Below are 23,549 nucleotides of genomic sequence, written 5' to 3' on the forward strand. Positions count from 1 at the left end.
ATGTATCAAGAAGTTTCATGACAGATTATTGGTATTAATATATTATGACATTGATTTTGACTCTTACTTCTTCTCAACGTACATACAAATTTATCTAGAGATGCATGTTGGCTTTCTTTGTCAATCACACATAAAGCTCTAAAACACTGTATACATACACCTTAGAAGCTTAGAACTAAAGAAAATCTCAAGTCATCATCAGATCTGAAATGACCACAGACAACTACTAAGTAAGGCAGAATTAATGCCCTTTTGCTCTAGCATTTAAATTTGTCTCAAAGTTAGAATGTGTAATAATAGGAATTTTTGAATCCCCATTTTAAACACGATAAACCTTGGGCTCAAAAATTTTAAGTAATTTACCCAAGGCCATACAGCTACTGAGCACTGGAGTGGAAACCCAGGCCAACGTGATTGCAGAGTCCAAAGAACAACCTTTTCCTACTTCCTGAGAAGAAGGAGCAGCCATAGCAGAAAGAGAAAAGGAAGACCAATTGGCCCAACACAAGGACCGTCATGCCCTTAGGACTCCTCAAAGAGAAGAAGAGTTTAGCCCATGTACTGTCACCAAGGAAAGAATTAATGTAGAAGCTTTCTAATCGGAAAAAAAAATCAGTAACAAAAGATAAATACACCAATAGTAGAATGGGAAAAAATGAATACTCACTAGAGAAAAATGGCCACTGAACATAAAAAAAAAATCCAGCCTTACTTAATTATCAAAGAAATGGAAGTTAAGACAACAATGACATGCCATTTTTGCTTTTAAAATTGACAAAGGGAATGACAAGACCTAGTGATGGTGAGGTAAGTAGAACGAAGCATTCTCTTGAATGGTTGCTAGGAACCATAAATACATAAATTTATCATAACATCATAAGGCCAGGTACTATCCGATGCCCTTTAAGGCATTTTTCATCACAGTATTATTTATAACAACAAAAAACTGGAATAATCCTAACTTTTCAACAATAGGGGATAAGCTAAATAAATTACGAAACATTCCTACAATGGAACATGTTTAACAAGACCAATAACAATGATGTCATTAAAAATATTTAATGACACAGAGAGAGGTTTGTGATGCTGTTAAAAGGCAAATGCCATTTACAAAAGAGAATGGCCCGATAGGGTTCCATTTTGGTAAACATACGTGTAAAAACACTTGCATAAAAACGACTAAAAGAATACATGTTAGCAGTGACTATAATTTTGGCTTGACTTCATTTCCCATATTTTCTACAACAAATATGTTTTGCTTCTGTTTTTAAATCTAGTTTTTTTTAAGGAAGAAAAAGATTTAAGGAAAAGAGCAATAAAATGTAAGGAGACCCCCCTAGCCCACCAACCTCCAGAGGTGAGCTGGGCCCCATCTCCCTGACAGAAGTCTCCAGGAGACCTCAGTTTCCCCAGAACAAGAGTAAATGAGGCTGCTTCAACCGACCCTGGGAAGAGGACCCAACCATTTAGCTGGATTCTGAAGTGGTCTCTCAGGCCTTTCCCAGATCTCTCTCCTGGGAGGTCTGTGCAGCACTGCAGGACGGACTGCTGTGGGCCTCTCTGACTCGACTGATGCAGGGCCCTTCTGTGACTTGACACCAACACGCACTCATTTCAAGGCCAGCATCTCAAGGCCTGCCCAGGGTTTACCTGCTATCTGGGCCCAAGTTTGATCAGACTGTCAGGATCAGCCTGATACCCACTGGGAATCATGAGCAGAGAGATGCCCATCACAGCAGAAAGGCCTTCTCTGGCTCCGGTCTTCCACGTGCTCGCACTATTAAACATTTTGCATCACCTCACCTTTCCCCCTCCCCGCCCCCAGCCCACATACTCCTATTTACTGAATAAAATTTACGATAAAGCAAAGAAACAAAAACAAAACACCCACAAATAAAAAACAGCAATGTCAACAATAACAAAGCACATGGTCTCTGAATACACATGTTAGCAAGAGTTCCCCACCTTTCATAGTCCTTTGAACACACACGCCTGGTGAGCTGCTGGAGGTGATTTTCTGATCACCTAGTGGTTCTTGATGCAAAAATAAATGTAGAAAAACATATGCAGGCCAATTTACAGTTTACAGAGCACATTATCACGTTAGGATCTGATAATGACCTCAGTGGCCGTCATTACTCCTGCATGACAGCTGAGAGGCCTGAAGGTTGGCCCCCGGGTTACTGTCGTAGTCAGTGGCCATGTCAGGGCTGTCCTGGGGGTGGGGCTGGAGCACTAAGTAGAAACAGTCCAGCGTGGAGACGGCAAATCCCCTCTGAGCCCTCACAGCACCAGCAGTACAGAGAACGGCGTGACCAAAGCTCATCGACGTGTCTATTTTACTTATTTTGAATTTTCTTAGTTTTGTTTTATTTAGGCAAAATTCACATGGCAGGAAATGGACCATTTTAAAGTGAATAAATAAGTCATGGGCACTTGGGACATTCACAGTGTTCTGCAACCACCACTTCTATCTAGTTCTAAAGCACATCCGTCACCCCGAAGGAAACCCCACACCCACCAGCAGTTGCTCCCTATTCCCCCTCACCCAGCCCCCAGCAACGGCCAATCCGCTTTCTGCCTCTACGCATTTAACTATGATGGACAATTTTTTACATGAATGGAACATGGGATTTTTGCATCTGGCTTCTTTCACACAGCATAAACATCTTCGCGGTTCACACATGTTGTAGCCCATATCAGTACTCTATGCCGCTTTATGGCTGAATACTATTCCACTGTGTATCTCTACCACAATTCGTCTAATCATCCGCTAATGGACATTCGAGCTGTTTCCACCTCCTGGCTAATGTGAATAGTACTGCTGTGACCATGCACGTACATGTATGCAATTGACTACCTGTTTTCAATTCTTTGGGATAAACACAAGTTTCCTTATGTTCTTATGTATTTTATCTGACTATCAGAGTATAGGATATTTATTGGAGAAAATGTGGAAACTAGAGGAAAAACACAAATAAGAAAATTCGCCTAAGGGTAATTAAGAATATCTTCTTCTAGAAAGGATATTCTATAAGCTAAAAAAGCTTACAACCCGTTCTGCCTTTCCTCCCTATAAACATAGATTATTGTTCTAGACTAGGTCGTTGAGAAGACGGACTCTGTAGTCAGAAAAACCCGGCTTTCCATCCTATCCCTCAGGGATTATATGGCACATTTAAGGGACGGTGTTGTGAGTAAAGTGTCCAGGACAGAACCTGGGACAGGATGGGCGTGGGGGAGTGTAGCCAGAATGGTGCTTCCACCAAGGATGTGCCGACTCCACCAGAAAGGGAGGCTTGTGGGAGAGCAGTTTTGTGTTTTCACTGCTGTATCTTTAGTAGCATGCCTGGCACACAGCTGGCACTCAATAAACACCTGTTGAAGAGCGAGTGACTATAGTGTTGGGGAAAGGATTGGAACTAAGAGAGCCAGAAGGATCTCTGCGAAAACTCAGCTTTCTGAGCTCAGAAGACAAAGGCTGTGCGTGGGAACTTTTTGCAAGTCAGTCTGAATCCTGCACGACCATCTTCCAACGGCTAGAGTTGCTCAGGTAAGACTCAGGGCCCACAAAAATTGGAGTCATTTGCAGAAAACGGTCAGCAAGTCAGTTCGTCTTTGTTGCAGCAACTGAGGGCAGAGCGAGGAGCCCTCGGAAGCATGTGCTGAGTTGACCCTTCTAGGCTGCTGGACCAGGTAAGGCTCGGAGCAGTTTTTCAAAGCAAATGAAGCATTTGATGGGATAAACCCAGGCAAAGAGATACTTAAGCATGGGGCCTTGACAGCAACTGCCCTGCCCTAACACCGCTTGGAACCACAGAGATGATTAGTGAACTTCTCATGGCCCTACAGGAAATCTTGCCCGGCAGAGGAATGCAAAACTTTCCAGCCTTGTCTAAAAGCAGGTTCCCCACACTCCACCGCCTCAGAATGACGTCTGTAATGGGTTGCAGAGCTCACTGCCTGCTGAAGGTCTATGATCTCCTCCAACTGTGGGTCCTTACCCCAAGTGAGAGACCGGCCCTGTTCTTGGACTAACTTCTCCTGCAACCTCGGGAGGGTTGAAACGGAGCTGGAGGCACGTGAGCTCCCAGGAAACAGGCCAGAGGAAACGCAGGGCTGACCCCACCTCAGATGGCTACTGGCCGGGCCTTGCCAGGGAGGAAGTGAGCATCCTTGGTTCCAGGGTAACAGTCTGTTTTCATGCAGGAAGGCCTTTGTACTTCTCCTTTAAAGCACCCATCAGTGTTGCGATTAAATGGTTTTTACTATATGTGTGTATGTGAAATTAATTGTTAACGTCTCTCCCACTAAATGTATCTGAGGGCAGGACCATTGTCGCGTTCATCGTTGCATCTTCAGACCCCAGGATAGCCCTTATCCATGGTAGGCACTCAACAAACCTTGTTGAGTAAATGAATCTAAAGCATTTTATTACGAATTTCTATTCAGTTTGAAGGCAACATAATACATTGACCAAGGAGATGAGTTTGAATGTACCGCTTTATGACAGTGGGCAAATTGCTGGAATTGCTTTTATTAGTTTCCTGATGTTGCTGTGACAAATTATTACGAACTTGGTGGCTTAAAACAGTACAAATTTATTCTCTCACGATTCTGGAAGCCACAAGTCCAAAATGAGGCTGGACCATGCTCCGTGTGGGGACTCCGTCTGGGGAGAATCCATTCCTGGCGTCTTCCAGCTCCTGGGGCTGCCCTGGCATTCCTGGGCTGGCGGCTGCATCACTGCACTCTGCCTCCATCTTCCCAGCACCTTCTCCTCCAGGGGTCTGTACGAGAGCTCCTTCAGCCACCGCCTTCTAAGGACACCTGCAGGCATTTGGGGCCCACCCAGATAATGCAGGATGCTCTCATCTCAAGATCCTCAGTTAATGACATCTGCAAACACTCTTTTTCCAAAAAAGGTAAAGTTCATAGGTTCTGGGGATTAGGACAAAGACTTATCGTTTTTGGGGTCACCGTTCAGCTCATTACATTTCTCTAAGGCTTGGTTTTTTCATCTGTAAAATGGACATACTATCCCTTAGAATTATTATGAGGATTAAATGTGACAATACATGTAAATCACTTAACATGGTTCACGGCACATAAAACACTCTCAATATTTGGTAGCTATTAATAGCCGGTATTATTTCATGAGACAGGGAAGTATAACTCCCAACGGCCAAACGGAAAAAGTGATGGAGTCATGTCAGCTCATTCAGACATTTTAGAAAGCATGTCAGTATCAGTATCAATATCAATATCAATCTCTCTGTCTCTCTATTTATTTAATCAGGGCTGGGACCTGAGCTTGGCCCTCTTACCCATGTCATTACATCTGGTACTCAACCTGGGAGACTGGCATTCTCCCCCATCTTACAGATGGAAAAAAAAAAAACAACTAAATTTCCATTTTCAAGAACCTGAGCTAGCCACAGAGCTTAAATATAAACCGAGGACTTCTTGTTCTAAGCCCAGTTCTTTTCAATATTACTCCAGAAAATTAAGGACAGGAATGGAGAAAGTTCCAAGCATCTGTGCCTGGATAAATCACTTGTTAGAATATTCTGGAAAGAGCTGACTACAGGGCAGATTACGCTAGAACTCCAAAACAGGGGTTCTCAAACTTTGCTGCCCATTAGAATCACCTGGAGAGCATTTAAACCCCTCAAATCACAGACTGAACAGAAGAACAATGAAATCAGAACAGCATGGGGAACAGCCCCAGGCGTCAGGATGTTTCAAACTCCCCAGGCGACTCCAGCACAGTGAGGTTGGGAACTGCTGCCCTCTCGGAGTTCTCAAACTCTGGCGGGAGTCAGCCACCTGGGAAGCTGGTAAAACTGCAGAGGCTCAGGGTCCCTTCTCTGCAGGTGATTCTGACACCCACCAAAGTTTGAGGACAACCACTCAGAAGCACCTTTCTGGAGCACAGCAAGCAGGAGAGGACGGAGCACAGCGGGAGCTGAGGCAGAGCCAGACGGCAGAGCACCGCGGATGATTTCTTGTCCCTCCCTCGGCCAGAGGCCTCTAAGTCCAAAAGTCCCTGGAGTCTTTGAGCCAGAGTTGAGTTGACCGAAGCCAAAGGCCCAGGACTCCAAGGCCTTCGATCCCTGTGAGCAGGGCCCCAGTCTGCAAGTTTCTAGAAGTATCTTGGGGCCAAACTCCAAGCCATTTCTGCAGTGGGTGCCCAGGGAGGTTGTCTCAGCAGGCAGCTCTCAGTCCAAACTAAGACACGCGGGCAAGCACAAAGCCAGCCTGGGAGAGTCAAGAAACGCTTTCTCTGCTGCTTCCTGATTATTTACGAGTCCAAGATTGTGCCTAGTCTTTGCCAGGAATTAGCAAAAATGGTACCAAGGGAGGAAGGAACCTGAGACCCATGACAAGAGGCAGATAAACCTCTATCCCCATTCTCAGTGGTAAAAACAGGAGCATCAACACACCCAAGCTGGCTCGATTCCTCCTCTGTCTCAATCGGGTGGTGGTTGCTAGGGGTGGGGAGCTGTCTCTTCACACAGCCAAGGTGGCCATCTGTGGACACCCTAGGGCCTCACCTCTAAGCTGAACACCCACACACAGGAGCACGCGGGGGAGGAGACGGAGGGCTGCGGGGAGGGACTGGGGCCAGAGCTGAAGCTGGGACGACTGGCTGGAAAGACCTCTGAGCGGGGAGGCTGACCCTTCCACGCCAGTGCTAGTGCCCAGTGGCAAACCCCTCCTTTGAACAGGCTTCGAAGGATCAAGACTGACCACAAAGTGTTGGCTTCCCTCGATTTTATGACAGAATTCTGAAGTCCTCATCTCGGAGGTTCCTTTCCCTAAAGTCAACAGACTCGTCAAGTAAAGAGGATTAACAAGAGCCCTGGAGAGAGCAACCCAGCGGAAGAGGAGCTGGTTCCACAGTGCATCCTTCCATGCTGGGCTCCAGGCAAACGGACCAAGAGCTCATTGTTAGCGAGGGACGGGTTAGGCAGACACAGCGGAGCCAGCGGGAAGCCCCCCTGCGTTCCTGCAGGACGGTGTTCTCACTGCTTCCAGGCTGCAACCGGATCTTAGAGGAAAAGGAGACTGATTTTGGATGGTCAGGAAAAGCTTATCTCAGAAAGTGACAATTGTGCCAAGACCTGAAGGAGGGGAAGCAAGAGAAAGAGGATTCTGGGTAGAAGGAACAGCATATCAAAACGCCCTTGGTCAGGGAAGGGCCTGGCTTGGAGAAAGCTACAGGAAGCCAGTGTGGCTGGCACATGGCCCACAGGGGACAGCAGGCAAGGACACAGGCACTGCTGGCGCATTAGGGCCTGCGTGAATGTGCCCACCTCCGCCCAGAGCCGGGTTTCCTGCCTGGTTCTGCTGGTCCACAGCTGTCCTTTAAACCGCCGCTCTCAAAGTGGAATCTCTCCGTGCTCTGCACTTCTCACTCACAAATCTTTTCCCCCCGGAAGGGAGATTACGCGAAATACTGCCTTTCCCTAGGGGTAACGATCAGATCATGGTCTGTAATGATAATCCGTTGCATGTAAAGCATTTTATACAATTTTAAGCATTATACAAACAGGCGCACAAAATCAGTTCTAGAAAAAGTGCTTTTCATAAAAAAGCAGTTCCTGAGGACTTCAAAGCTGGGATGGAGCTGAGAACAGCTCCTCACGCTGCAAGGAGGACAAAGCTAGATGTACCACTGCTCCAGCTGCTGCTTCATCAGAGCATCTTCAAATAGAAATACAATGCGAGCGACGTGTGTCATTTTAAACCTTTTAGCAGCCACATTACAAAGGGTCAGGTACAGTTAATTTTAATTATATATTTCACCTAACTCAATACATGAAAAATTATCATTTCCACATGTAATTAATATAAAAATTATTAGTAAGATGTTATAAGAGCTTTTTTCCTATTAAGCCCTTGAAATCCAGCTTGTGCGTCACACTTAGACTAATCTCATTTTGGACCGGCCACTTTCATGTGGGGCCAGGGGCTCTGGTACTGGACCATGCGGCCTCAGAGTCTCGCTGGTAAGGCAGCCGGGCCCAGGAGGGATATCTCCATCCCGCAGATGAGAACACTGAGGCCCAGAGCTTAACCGGCAGGTCACTGACCCGGTCGGTGGTGGACCAGAGCTGGGACTAGAATCAAGCTTCCTTGTCAAGAGCTCTTTCCCGGATCATGCTCCCCTCTCCTTGGGCATAAAAAGGTGGGGTGTAGGGGCAAGAGAACTACTAGAAATGAGCACCCATCGGTGCTGGGGACTGTGACGGGGCTTCGATCTCATGTAACCCTTACAACAACCCCCTGCAGTCATTCCACTTCCCCCACTTTCCAGACGAGGTCTCGGAGGCTCCAAGTGCTTGTGTCATTGATGGTGCAGGATGCCATCAGTCCTTTCAAGGAAACGAGGCTCTCAGGATCAGGATGATGTTGCTTAGGGCCCAAACCTGCTGAATGTGGGCTGTCATCCCACACGGCTACCCCAGGAATTCCACCGGAAATTCCTCCAACCAGCTACCAGCTTTGAAGATGGGACACAAGGATGGATAAGCTCTCCTCCTAGTTCCTGGAGGAGGGCTCTCTAACCTGCCAAATGCCAAGGCTCCTAATCCAGTCCAACCCTATCTTGCCCCTTCACCCACTGCCACTGCTCCAAATACATACAGTTAGGAACATGAGCAAAGGGCTCAGGTACTCCATTCGGACTAGCTGTGAACCAAGCTCCAAGCTACAGGCCAGTCAATACCATTTACATAGACTCTTTATGTGCCAAGGACAAGTCAAGTAACAGAGAGGGGACAAGAGGAAGCAACCACTTCTGGACCAGAGAACCCGGTCGCAGCCCTAGATCATGACGTTCCCAGGCAAGAGGTGGGCCAAGTGGCCGCAGCCAGCCCGTGTCTGTCTATTGTGACTGTGCAAGCAGCCGTCCTATGGCACAACACAAGTGCAACCCACAGATGTGTTTGTTGGCCAGGAAAACCATGTTGGTGATGGACACCAGTGCCTCCACAGGCGAGAAAGGGAGCTCCAAGCCAGAGCAACGCAGGGCTCCTGCTCCAAGAGCCGGGCAGCTCACTTCCTGACGACGTGTAAAGTTCCCAAGCTGGGGGGGACGCCAGCTCTCCTTTTAAAAAAAGCAAAGCAGGACAAAAATATCCCCAAATCTAGTCTGTAAGCGCAGGGAACTATTTGCAGTGGGAAGCAGCCCTGGGTATTTTTTTAAGTAGTCAGTTCCCTCCCTTTCTGCTACCTACGGGTGCAATTTCCAGTCCTTTCTCCAAAAGAAACATTTGGCTTTCTATAGAGAACCTCTGAGACCTCATGCGACGGAAAATGGAAGAAGGGGAAAGAGGCCCTCATCACGCCCCACCCCAAACCCTCCCGGGCAGCTGAGGTTGGGCCCCTGTAGATGCATTTATTTTGGGAGGTACTTAGTCCTGAAGCATTTGTCTCAGAAATCACCGCCATGCCCCATCAATGGGAGCTTTCAACAGCTCTTCCCGGGTGGCCTTGTCTCTTTCTAAACTTCATTTCCTGTTGGAAAGGATAAACAGGTAGCTGTTTATTGCCACCGACTAGACTCGTTTCACAGAAATACAGGACCTGAGTGAGGCTGGGGAGCCCTGGTGGGACTGAGGGTGGGACAGAGCAGCTGGGTGAAGAGAAAGGCCCCGAAGCACGCCAGTGGTGGATGTTACTTTACTGCTTCTCCACGGGAGGGGACTTGCCCACGGGAGGACGGATAGGAGCACCAGGGAGACTGTCCTCGGCCGCCATGTTGGACATGCTGGATCCCTGAACTTGGCCCGGAGTACCCGATGGGAATCCTGGCACTGCCACTCACCAGCGGTGCCCCTCAGCCAAATCTTTTAACCCTCATTAGCCTCAAGTGCCCATCTGCTCTACCACACAGGGTGGTGAGAATTCACGGATGCATGCAGCATGCTTAGCAAGAGCCTCACCCCAGTAGGTATTCACACGCAGCAGCTATGAATTGGCATGGATGGCGTTAGAGCCCATACGACTTAACGTCATGGTTTCTACTACACTCAGGCATTGTTGGGCTGTGAGAGCGTGCCAAAAGAGAAGAGAACCCCGACTTTAAAGAGGCAGGCAAATAGATAAAGAGATAATTTCAATACAGCCTGGTAAGTGTTCTGATCAAGATAGACATGGGGTGGTATGGTACCTCACATATGAAATATTTTGGGGCATGGTCAATGGGATTGATGAAAGGATTCATTACTTGTCTCTCTCTCCCTCTAGAACGCAAGGTCCACCAAAGCAGGGATATTGCTTGTCTTACTCAGCTCTCGGCCCATTGGGAGCACTGTGGGGAAAGAGGGGGTGAGGGAGGGTTCACGGTGATGCTTAAGTAAAGGCGTCAGCCAGGTGAGGAACGGGGCTCAGGACAATCCAATCAGAGGACAGACAGTGCATGAACAAAGGCAGAGAGACTGGAAGAAAGAGGATGTATCTAGGGAATTAGGGGCAGGTTGTGGAAACAAATGGAGTACAAAGTATGGGTGCAGGGGTAAGACCACGGAGAGCCTTGTCTATCAAACTAAGACGGATGGCGCTTGTGTGGGGACCCCGGGTGTGGAAGGCCAGAGCGGGCTGCTGCTGACACAGGCTGATTTAACAGGATCTGAAATCTCTATTCCAACCCTAAAATATGCTCTCCTTCCAGCCTGCCCAAGTACCCATGATGATTTTACTATCAAGCAAAAAAGTCACAACCATATTAACCAAAAACCGCTGTGACTTCTTACTCTCTGATTAGTTTATCAGACTTGCTAGCCAGATCCATTTTCACACCAACCATATGAGGTAGGTACATTTATTATCTCATCTTACCAATGGAAAGAGCAAAGCACACGTGGGCTGAGTGGCTTACCCAAAGTCACAAAGTCTGAAGTAGTGGGTTCAGGATTCAAACTCAGTCCCCTTGGCTCCGCGTCCATTTTCTTAACCACCATATCACCTCAGATCATCTTCCACTTACCATTTCTCTCTTCGGCTCAGCGTAGCCACTATTTAAACCATTTGATGAATTTTTATTTTCTATAACTCTGTTTTTCAATTCTAGAATTTCCATTTAGTTTTTTTTAAATGTCTACTGTTTAATCTTATTACCCTGTACTTGTCCAATAGTTTCTATTCTCTCTTTCACCGTGAAACATTTTAAACATAACTACTCTCTCCAATTGGTCTATTGTCTTTAGTTTCTAACATGTGAATGTCTCCATGCATTTTGTCTGCTGACTCTCACCACTAGTGGCTTTTTCCCCTCTCTTGCATGCACTATCGTATTTAAAAGTAAACTTAACATCAGCAGGAGTTTGCTGCTGTTGCTGCTTTGTGGTTTTGATTTTTTTAAATTTTGTTTTGGTGGGAGAACCACATGCACTGGGATGTTGAGACATTTTTATGACCTGGTTTTAGATTGTCCCCTGTCAGGGTCTCACAGTTTAATCAATTCCAGAGTAAGTTTTTATGTTATCTTCTTGGCTTGTGGCTCGAGCACCACACGAGAAGCACCCCACCCCACACAGCACAGGCTGGGGTTTGATTTCTCACGGGTGATCCCAATGGCCCAGGGTGGTTGACAGAGTTCCATTCCAGATGCCCAGTGGAATTTTCCCTCTTTCACTCTCAGGTCAGTCATTCCTCACTGACAGCCTGTGCAGAGGGTTTGTTTCCTATGGCCTCAGCCCTCATCCCCATGGGACACCGAAACTCTGGCCCTAACAACCATGCACACTCCACGTATTTTCAAAGGACTTTTTGTTCAGCTCCTTCTCACTGATCATTGCTCTGTCATGGAGCTTTCTGTTCATTTCTGGCACCTGGCGACTTCTCCTTTTAGTGTACCAGCCTGGCACTGGATTTTCTTTTTCTCGTTGTATATTTCCACCAGCATCTCTCTGTGACTGGGGGGAGTGTCCTTTGATAGCTCAAGCTATCAAATCGACCAGAAGGTTTTGATTATGCATTTAGATATCAGTCTTCCCCTCTTGGCTCTGGGTTCAGGGAGGACAGAGACCTCTGTCTGATTCATCTTTCAATTCTAATTCTTCAAACAACACCCAGACCAGAGTAAAAAGCAATAAGGATTTGATCAATAAATGAGTTAATCAGCTTTCTCTTTCATTCTAAATGGGAATTAAAGACCATACACTAATTATCTTTAGAGAAATAAGACACCAAGGATCCCTAGAAAGCCATCCATCCTTTCTGGAAGGCCATGCTAAGAAGGGAGTCTGGAGCCTGCCTCAGTCCAGCCTTTTGGCCAGTAGGTTCACTGTTATTAGCATCGCTTCCTTCTTGAAGGGCAGCCACTGCTAATGACAGTGCTGGTTTGGAGGAAACAACGTCTGGCCAGCCAGGCTCCTGACTGATGGCTGTGCTGCCATCTTCCCACGTACGGATCTCCTTCTTTAGTCATAAGTGGAACCTGATCAATAACTTGCAGTGGAGATAATTTTTCTGTTGGCGCCATCAGGAGCTTGCCAATTAAATTCACATACTTGAAAGCACCCGGTACAGTGCTCAGCAGAGAGTAGGCACTAAGCTAACATTTACTGAACTTTATTTCTTCTTTTCCATTAAAAAAAAATCGGCAAATATTTGTTGAAAATCTATCGTCTCCTGGGCACTGTGCTTGGGGCTGGAGATGGAGAGGACAGACATGCAGTCCTCGCTTTAATCCTTAATTAGAAAAAGAATGTCCAAACCAAATTTGACAATAAAAAAAATTATCCTAAATGTCCTTTTATTTCAGGTGAAAAGACACCTCACCCCATCCTGCCACTCACCAATGCCTAAGGAAGCATGAGCAGCACAAGAACCCTGCCTAGGACTGCGTGACGGTCTCTTCCCTCAGAGAGGAAATCAGCTCCCGGTGAATACAGGAGCAGACGAAAGAGAGCTGATCATAAAAGACAATTTTGGCGATGACTTTCCGGCTCCTTGGATCACTGTAATTCCAGGACCTAGAATCATGCCTGAACTAAAGCAGAAACTCAACACAGTTGTTGAATGTGAGTATTTGCACTCATATGTGTGGATGGGGCCCATTCATACATGGCCCTAGATGTGGTGTGCCTTGTCATTCCACACGTATTTGTTGAGGATTTCCTATGAACAAGAGTCTGGGTTAGACTTTCTGATGGATACAGAAGAAAAAAAAAGAACAAGATAGATATGCTACCTACAAGGAACATCCAGGTTTAAGTGAGATAGACAGGTGTGATTTAACATGGAACATGCTCACAGAAGAACAGAGAAAGGGCTATGAGAGTCCCAAAGCAGGAAGCCACTTCCTCCTAAGGGTTAGACAAGATTGGCTGATATAGACTTGATGCTCAGACATGAAGGAGAAGGAATTTGTTGCCCTAGAGAAGGGAGAGAATGGGTGTTGGCAAGGAAGGCAGGGCACTCCGGGCTGGGAGAAGAGCTCAGACAACAGCAGAGGGGCAGGAAGGCACAGGATCTACGAGAAGAAATGGAAACTTGGCTGGAGATGCAGAAAGGGACATAAAGGAGGCCAAAGGGAAATCAGGCTGGAAAGGGAGGCTGAGCCGATCGCAGGGGCTGAGCGTGTCCTGATTTACCACTCTAGGACAGAGGATCTCCACGGGGCAGCCAGTGCTTGCACATGGCGGGGCTTAATCAAGACGACAGCAACCTCATGGCAGGAACCTGTGCCCCACATGCACACAGGAAGCTGCCATCTGTATGCACAGGCAATTACAAACATTCCCGGCCCCCTGCCCTGAACCCTGCAAGCACATCAAATACTCGCTGCAAGAGGTCACCAGCCAACAGCTCGGATCAATCCTGGCTCGGGCAGAATCAAATCCCCTAAATAAGATCCACTAGATGTGGTGTCAGGAAGGTCAGAAACGACCCCACTTCACATCTTGAAGCGTTTTTACCATGTGGAACATTTTAGAGAAGAAGGGAAAGGAAAGAGAGGGGAAAAAACTCTCCAGAAATAATAGAATTCCAAGTAATTAAATGTTAAATGATCACAAGGTAAGCAGGGAATTTATTTTGGCCCCATCTCCTTCTAGAGATGTAAGAAGCAGTCGATTTCAAAGAAGGCCGTGCCAGGATTAAAAACTGAGTCTCATGCCTCCCTCGGCCTCCCCGGCGTGTCCCCACTGGGTACCTTTGTCGAGCTCACTCGAAACGTTCCACGACGAGGTAGGCACTAACTCGGCGGTGACTGACAACTCCGTTTCTGAAAAGAAAAAGAGGGAGGGGGGGAAAGACAGGCGCAATATTAAATAGAGTCGCTTATGGGCTGTTAGAAGCATCACAGGAGATTTCCAAAGGCCCTGACCGCACACCAAACATTATCAAGCGTTAACTCTTCCTTGTCTTCTTAGAAGACCCGTCTTAGACTAATGTCGTCCAGCAGCCTTCCTGTGAAAAAGAAGAACAATGCGGCTCCTGCTGCTGATTTCACCCCAGTTTGTGAATTGACAGCATTTCTAGTAAGAGAGAAACCCACTTCTCTATATTGAAACTTCAAGTCAAGAGAAATGACGGAGAGTCACTTGTGGAACGAAACTTAAAATACAATTTTTTTAAAACCACCATAAAGTAAGGCAAACATGCAAATCGACAATCTATAGGGCATAATACACTGTGAAGATTTAAACCGTTTAATAATATACTGTAATATACAAATGATGTTTTTGTTGTTTTTGAAAACTTAAGCCATGACACTATCCTACTAGCACACGTTTAAAAGATGGCACTAATCTGGCCTTGGGCCATGTCTACACACGTGCGCACACACACGTTCACTGTGTTACAGAACTTCAGCGCTGGGCAGGGTGGTTGAGAGGCCAGAGCCTCAGAGGTTAGACACACGGCACCCGTGCTGTCAACTCCCCGCCGTCAACCCGGTGCACACATCGCTCAGCAGTCATGGCCCTTCTTGTCTACTAAACCTGGGATCCGCCTTAGAGTCTTCTCAGCACGGGGTCTAGGTAGACACTAGGAAGGGACCCGAGTTGGAACACAAGGTGAACTTTGGTAAGTGGGAGAATCGGGTTCAAATGCAGTTCTGTCTGTCGCCCACAGCCTAGCAGCCCACGCTGCCCAGAACTCAAGCCTGTGAAACCTGACTTGTCACCTCCCCTCTCTCCGGCTTCACCTTTCACCTCCACAAGCACACTTTCTGCATGTCCTTATTTACGGGTGGGGACTGTCTGCCACACGGCCACAGGAGCCACACGCCATTGTCAGGGAGCCTCGTCGAGGACGGGATGTCTACCCATCGAGACCCTGCAGAGGCCCACTTCCAGTTCGTCTGCTGGGTGTGCCGTCAACCTGCTGCACACACCAGAGACGGAAGGTTGTTTGGTTTGTGCAGACCTCCTTGGCTCGCCCCTTTCCCTGTCCTCCAAGAGGCAGGACAGGACGCAGACCAACCACACACAACCTCCCACCCCAAATGGCCCCAGTCACCTCCTACATCCTGAGCCCCAAACAGCAGTGACTCTTTCAAAGGGACCTGAAGTCAGATGGGCAGGTTGGCAGGGATCCTAAAACACATACAATTCCAAAATATGAAACCAAAAAAAAACTTTACCCAAGTCGGAAAAATGCTTAACACAAAGCACAGTAGAAGGCAGTGCCTCTGTTATCAACCCCTTGTTCTGGGAATGAGGCTTTCATGCAGGTGACTGTGACAGGACGAGCTAATTGTCTACAATTCGGGCCCCTCCACTTATGACTCCGACTGCAGCCCTGTTCTGACACCATGCTCTGCCACCACTGTGGCCCTGTGAATAACGGCCCCTTGTTTGCGGTACTATGGACTTCTGTGGCTCACCTTGTAAGCAGGCCCAAGGAACACCCCACCACCCAGCCTTCAGGGCGCTCAGGGATGGAAGCGCGGCAGCCATGGCGCTCCAGGCAAGGCAGCCAGGGTGGGGGAGAGGCGGGATTAAGGCGGATCTCGGCAGCATTTACGTTCAATATTTTCATAGCTTCACCTTACTGCTGCTCACACTTAGATTGTCAGGAATACAGGTTTCATTTTACAGTATTAATTTTATAGAAAGTTAGCTCTATGTCACTTGGTTTTCCCAACCTGAGCTTGAATTGCTGATTGAATATAATTTGGGAGCAACGACAAACGAATAGGTTCTTGGCACCGCCAACAGTGGAACCGGCCCCCCTCCCTGTGTCCCTGGACACTGATTACCACTCGGTTCTTGGGCTACAGCAAAGATCATTTCAATTCACAAGCCAGGAAGTGATTGTGATAGTTCTGAGGAATTTGGTTCTCAGCCTCAAGATCCATTCTTTAGATAACCACATGTTCAGCTTCTCGGATAAAATGATAATAAAAACAGATAAAACACGAATAATCTCCCTGAAAAATATTATCTCCCAAGGCCACATTTTTTAAGAGAATGGGTGATTATTTTATGTGAAACATTTGATATTAGTAACTCCGCCTCACAAAAATGATGTTTAATAAGCTTTTTTTCTGCCTGAAAGGAAGGCTGAGCTTTCAGTGAGAAAAACGGAGCCCGTCTCTACCTGAGCTCCACTAATGCCGGGTCACCTCTGGCCTCGGCTCTGTGGGATATCCACTGATGGATTCCGCTCCTCGCCCATCCTCCACATCACGGCAAAAGGTGAGATATTTCCAAGTATATTTACTTATTTTTATTTTTTTATTTTTTTGAGGAAGATTAGCCCTGAGCTAACATCTGCCACCAATCCTCTTCTTTTTGCTGAGGAAGACTGGCCCTGAGCTAACATCCATGCCCATCTTCTTCTACTTTATATGTGGGACGCCTGCCACAGCATGGCCTACCAAGCAGTGCCATGTCCGCACCCGGGATCCGAACCAGCGAACCCCGGGCCACCAAAGTGGAATGTATGCACTTAACCGCTGTGCCACTGGCCGGCCCCTCCAAGTATATTCAACACCAGACTGGCAACCTGTCTTTGTGTAAAATTACTGTGGTATTAGCAAATTAACATGTGCCATGGAAGACAGTAGGATATTTAATGGAAATACACACCTAGATTAAAATACTAATTTCTGCCACTAATTTTGTGATCCTGAGCAAGTTACTCCCCATCTTTTGACCTCTATTTTCTCATCTGTAAAATGGGGACAATAAAAGTCACCTCACAGGACTGAGGTAAGGATTAAACTAGATAATGGACCAAAACAGTCCTGCACGGTGCCCAGAACAGAGAGGACCCTCAGGATCATTTGTGCCTTCCCCATGTCCCGTGAGGCAGCCTGTAGCCTATCCCTATGTGGACACACTCCAGTGAGGCACACAGCAGCCATCCTTTACGTGGCTGCACCACAGTTAGCTGCTATGTCAGGGTCTAGGCTCAAAACAATGCATCCGCCAGGCTCTCAGAAAGACTCTAGATGTCACATGACTTACTAATCCACGCCAATCCTTTGATTTTGTGAGGTTTTCCTGAATTGGTCACCAATTCTCTCAGAACATAAGTGTTTCTATGTGTTTTTAGCCAATTTAGGCAAATCAGCATGTTTTAGAAAACCCCAGCCCTTATCTCCCCGACCTCTGTCGGAGGGCAAACCCCTGTTCTCCCGATTTGATCAATAGGAGTTATTATCTTTGCAGTCTCACTGATGACTGACTTTTTGGCACCGATTCTGCAAACCATACGGTTTTGGTATTTAAGCCTGAACAGTGGGAGTGTTATTTGGAGAGAAAGAAAAAAAAAATAAGCCTGAATCCTCCTCGTTGATAAAAGCCTGTGCTCTCCGAGAGGATTACTGGTTCATCTCAGCAGTTGGCAGGTAGACTCCCGACGCTCACAGGGTGTGTGAGCTCTTCCAAGAAGCACCCAGCCACGCCACATCCTACATCCTGCTCTGGCGACGCCTGAGGCTACACAGGCACAACCCAGATACTCACGAGACTAGTGGCCAGCCCAGTGTGAGGGAACAAGGGGCTACGCCAGTGCCTTTCTTGACCGGTCACTGAGTCCAAGAATGTTATCTCTGTGTGGGCCCTAGAGCCCAAGACTTATTTATCAAACTATGTTCTTTGGATCCCCAGGATTTTGTGGAGGTATCCTTATGGGGGGACACTGGAGGATGTGGGGTATCCTCATGGGCGACACGGGAGGATGTGCGGGTACAGAGGACCAAAGCATAAGGCTCTAGACCCTCCTTGAACAGGAACGACTCTACATTTCTCAGTTTTACATATTCAGGTGATGTGGAAAAGTCTCTAAACAAACATTTTTTAAGCCTCTTATATGGTACAATCTCCTCATTTTACAGATGAAGAAAGTGAGATCCTCAGCAGTCAAGACACTTGGCCAAAGTCACAGAACTTCCAAGATGGAGCCAGGCCTTCAGAATGGCTAAGAAATAAATGCATTCTGCCTTCTCCCTGAGCTCCTTTTTCTTGCGTCTGTGGCCCCCATGACGTAATACCGCTACCCTGAGAGGCTGAGGTCAGAGAGACACACAGGGCACTTTCAGACAGCCAGGGTCAGGCACACACAAGGGGCGCGCTTTCTTCTGTGGTCAAAGAAGGTCCCTGCTTGTGATCACTTGGCGAGGAGGTGGGGGTGCTGACGGCTCCAGTTCTCTGCGTGCAGTGGCATTTAGACGTTATCTGGGGACACTCTGGCCTTGGTCCCTTTCTCTCTCCAGGGCCTCAGTGGAGGAGACGCCCAGAGCCAGGTAAGCCACCTTCACTTAACGGCACCTGTTGGGAAAGTGCCAGTCCGCTCTCCTCGGAGGGGCAGGCGAACCACATTCCCCAACAGCACAAGGGGTCAGGCAGCCTGGGCACTGCTCCGGGCCTGGCTCACAACCCCCTCACCCCCGGGTCCTGAATGGGGGCTGCTCCACTCTGGGGACTCAGCTTACTTACTGGGGAGAGAGGTTGGCACCTCCCTCGCCCGGCAAGGATGTCAGGACTGGGGAATTTCTGTGCTCAGTGTCCACCTGGACCTCAGCACCCTCAGTGACCTCAGCTGTGGACACCTGAAGTAATCTTTGGATGAAGTTATCAGTACAGTCCCAGAGACAGAAGGGGGCGAAATCCTGCCCTTGATCCTGCACAGCCACCCAACCACACTGCCTCTGCTGCACGATGAAATCACGCTCTTAAATATAACCTGTGATGACTTTGTAAACAGCACAATTACTGTGCCTGTGGTAAAGCCATTCATTTGTTGAAGAAAAGCTTTAAATACACCAATATTTGTGGTATTATTCATATTTTTATATAGACAGAGCTGCAAAAGAAGAAGTGGTCCTGGTTTTCTCAGTGTCGGAGGGGCCCTGCCCATGCTCAGAGCGCTCCCCAACAATCCTACGAGGTGGGCACCAGGACCCGCTCCACTGGGGACCCAAGAACCTGAGGCAGAGGCACTCAGGCCCCACGTCCTCAGCTTGATGGGGTGGGGGCGGGAATTATGCCCAAACGCAGAGCGTCCGATGGCAGAGCCAGAGTGTCTCCAAGGGCGGTGAACTGAGCCACGTGCCCGCTGCTCTCCGGCTTAGGCGCCCTTCAGCCCCTGCGGATCCCCGGGACCTCTGAGCTCTGCATAACACCGTTGGAAAACCAGCAGCAGAGGCCGCCTACTCCCCGATCAGTGCTTGGTCCCCTAATTCTAAAACCCGGAAGGGATGGTGAGGACACAAAGGGAGGAGGAGAAATACTTCTTAATTCACACTTAAATGCCTTTTTTTTTCCCATTGGAAATATTATTTCCTTCTTTAAACCTGTTGAATTGATATTACGGATCAGATGTGGTTCTTGTATTTAAAGGAATTATGCTACACCACCATGTAAGCGCCACCATGACAGAGAGCGTCACAAAGTGAATAAAAACAGGCTTGAAAACTGTCTTACCCAAAAACTATCCCACTTGGGCTCTCTTCCATGGAACTGTAGAGATTCACTCACTCACTCACTCGTTCAATGCACACATGTCCTAGCACCTTCTATGTGTAAGGACTGGGATGAGAAAGCTTGCCCTGGCCCCGACCTTTCTCAAGAACTTGCAGTCTAGTGGGGGAGGAACACAGGAACACAACTGTGAAAGCATGACCGGGCAACAAGAGAAACAGACAGAAATGGCCTCCCCACCCCACGAGTCATTTCTCCCACCCCGCCCAACCAGGCTGAAAACACCAAGACTGCTGAATAACATATCCCAAGAAAAAACAGAACACATAGCTGAGATGGAAAGAAAAGGACATTCGCAGGTGCCTGAAGGGAGGAGCACAGCGAGCGGAAGCTGATGTGGAGGGTGCCTATAAACAGCCCTCTGGGGCTGGGGCTGCAGTGTCAATGCTCACTCGTAAAACCAAAGACGTGGCCACAGGGAGATCTGAGTCCTTGCCTAAGGCCTTTGCTAGAGCCTGGGATATCACCCCCGTCCATGGGAAGGGGCTGAAACACCTTCCTCAATGGGCCTGGAGAAGCTTCCAGGACCCTTACAGTCCACCCAGGACTTGGGTGGGGTGGGGGAAACAGCTCCACGAGAAATCAAAAACGTGCAAAGACCAGGGAGGTCCAATGAACCCTTCACCTAGTTTCCCTCCATGGTTATAGCTTACCGAATCATGGTAAGATATCACAAAACCAGGAAATCAGCATTGTTACAATGTGTGTGTACAGTCTACGTCATTTCATCACATGTGTAGTCTCAGATAACCAGCACCGCAATCGAGACTAAGAACTATGTCACCACCACAAAGATCTCCCTCACGCTGCCCCTTGACAGTGCCACCCATCCCCCTCCTCTCAACCATTCCTAACCCCTGGCAACCACTAATCTGCTCTCCATCTCTATAATTTTGTTGTTTCAAGAATATTAGACAAACAGACTCATACAGTGCCCTGGAGATCCACCCACGTGTTGTGTACGTCAACGGTTTGTTCTTTTTTATTGCTGAGCAGTATTCCATAGGATGGATGTACCACACTTGGTTTAACCATTCACCTCAGACACTTGGTTTCTTCCATTTTCTGTCTATTAAAAATAAAACTGTTATAAACCCACTCACAGCCTTTTATGCTAAATTCTTCATTTCAGTAAGAGGGAAGTTAAATCTAAAAGGAAGGAGTTGCATGCAAGAAGCAATAACAAGCAAATAAATTGGAAAATATGTTGAAAATGTTAAATAAGCCATGACTCTAAAAATAAATATGTAATAAGAGGTACAACAGAGGTAAACAGAGGGTCCCCAGGCAGCACTGAGGGAGAGTACATCCTCCAACTTGGGGAGGGGGACCCCCAAAGGATCAGGGGGTGGGGAAGATGGTTCCAATCTGAGAGGACATTTCCAGCACACAAAGCGAAGCGCAAATCACTCACTGACGCTCATACTCAATTGCACAGTAGCAACTTTTTCCAAGAGGTAAACAGACAATAATTTCAAAATCCAGGGGATTCTAGCTTTTTCATTTTTTTCTTAAAGATGAAAATGACACATCCCAGCTAGTTCCTGGGGAGGCAGGATCTTCTTGGGGCCAGTGAAAAGTCCTAAGAGAACTTCCAAAACATCTTAAGTCTTGCTCTCCCCAAGGAGAAGTTCAAAGGAATGGACCCAAAGTCAGCACTCTCCATTCACCCATGGTGCCTCTAGCCCCAAAGGATGCTTGGTGCGACAAAAGATGTGGTTTATGTGGCTTCAGAACAAGCTGGCAAAGATGGAGGGAAGAGAAGGAGGAAGCACGCTGACCAAGCCTTCAATCAGAAACTGGTCCTATTTCCCTACAGTGGTTTCACATCTCTTCCTTTTGGGTGCTCAAGACACCTGTGATTTCCAATGACACCAACAAACTTCACTCTTGTCTTCTGGTTTCCACTTGACTCCTCTTCCTTATGGGCTTTTCCCCTCAAAAGTGCCTCCTGGTAATGTTTCCTTCTTACTCATCCTGCTGTGCCATCTGTCTTTGTCTTCTGGGGTCAGCCATTTAATTTCCCTCTCTGTATGACCCACGCACACTTTCATTTCATATTCTAGAATCCATTTTTTAATAAAAGTCTATGGCCCTGTAATTGTCTCTGGTCAATTCAAAGTCCCCTGTCACTCAAAAGAAACAAGAGACCCAAAAAGGTTGCTTTCCTAGCTGCAATTCCATGACAGCCTGGAGTTTATTCTCAACTCTTGCAAAACCAATGAAGTCTTAGTTAAGTCCTATACACAACGGGAACAAAGTTAGGTTGTGCTGGGTGTTCCCTAAAGCCATAGTGTGTTAGCATACATTTTGGAAAACTAGACAACCACAAAGGATTTCTGTAAAAACTCCTCACTTTCGTCCGGACTTTGATGTTATTATGCTCATTCATTTGTTCATTGATTCATCCATCCATTCATCCATCTATCCATTCAACAAATATTTATCTGGCACCTGCTCTGTTCCAGGCTAGCTAAGAGCTACCTGAGTGTTGGGCTGTAACGGTGAACAAAAGCAAGACCATTCCTTGCCTCCTGGAGCTCATGTGTGGTAGAGATGTAGAGAAGTAAACAGGCAACTAAAACAGAGTGTGATAAATGCTGGGTAGGGGGTGGAGGTGGGGTGGGGGGGTCAAGGCACTTAGCACAGTCTTGGAGGATGCTCTCCAGACCAACGGTTTGGGCTTGGGTTCATGGAGAACCAGATGTTTAGACACAAGGAGCCTATATCATCTAAGTTCCTCCTTTGCATAAAACGAGATTTTTTCTGCAAACAGTGAACACAGAGCTGAGAACTCCACAGTGGGCATGTCTTCACTGGCCTTGATCACCCAGCTCCCCTGGGGGGAGAACTCAGCTGTAACGGGAGTCTTCTGTTAGAATGAGTGAAGGCCTCTCCAGCGTTAGTGACGTGGCTGTAGCCCTGGACACCTGCTACGGTGAGCCTTCAACCAGGACTGGATCTCCTGTGCTTTCATCTGCTTAGCTACGTAAACATCTTCAGGGATGGAGGGCCAGTCTAACCTAAGAGGCTCTAAATTTTCCATTCCTTTTGCCTCTCAAATTCACACTTGGCTCTGGAAAAAGAGAAGATAATAGTCCACGCAACACGGTCCTATGCACAGGTTAAACGGCTCCTGCTCCAGCCGGACTAAGGAGGAAATAGACTATAGGAAATATAATATTTGATGATAAATTTCATCTCCTTGAAACAGTTAACACTGACATCAATAAAATCTTTCTCGTGTTAGAACCGCAAATAGGATACTTCTGTTTCAAGCTAGGTTTAAATCATGGCAAAACCACCATGCAGTTCAACAGGAAAATAAAATAAATTTGCTAATTCAATGCTATTCAGTTTTTTATTGAAAAGACCAAAAAAAAATGGAGTTATTTTAATTTTCTACTTTACAATTTACACTTAATTCTGTGGTCCATGTGTCCCTCAGTCATCAGTGAGTAAGTGCTCGTCCTTTCATTCTGAGTAGACGGTAAACTTCTTAAGGGCAAGGAGCATGTCTCACGTTTCCTTTGCACCCTACCTGTTTTCTACAGGACCCTGGAACAGGAGGCATAGCAGAGGTCTGAACAGTGTGTTGAC

At 47.2% G+C, this 23,549-nt stretch overlaps 1 protein-coding gene across 6 annotated transcripts in view; it reads right to left on the minus strand.

Moving 5' to 3' along the window:
* ROR1 (receptor tyrosine kinase like orphan receptor 1) overlaps positions 1-23,549 on the minus strand; it is a 358,639-nt gene that overhangs the window by 138,802 nt on the left and 196,288 nt on the right. For all 6 annotated transcript variants that reach the window (XM_070592688.1, XM_070592683.1, XM_070592685.1 and 3 more), the window contains one exon: positions 14,168-14,239. In XM_070592688.1, coding sequence (XP_070448789.1) covers positions 14,168-14,239 — 72 coding nt within the window. The remainder of the gene's footprint in view (positions 1-14,167; positions 14,240-23,549) is intronic.

This window comes from Equus przewalskii, chromosome 24 (assembly GCF_037783145.1).
Source record: "Equus przewalskii isolate Varuska chromosome 24, EquPr2, whole genome shotgun sequence".
NCBI classification, from domain to species: Eukaryota; Metazoa; Chordata; class Mammalia; order Perissodactyla; family Equidae; genus Equus; species Equus przewalskii.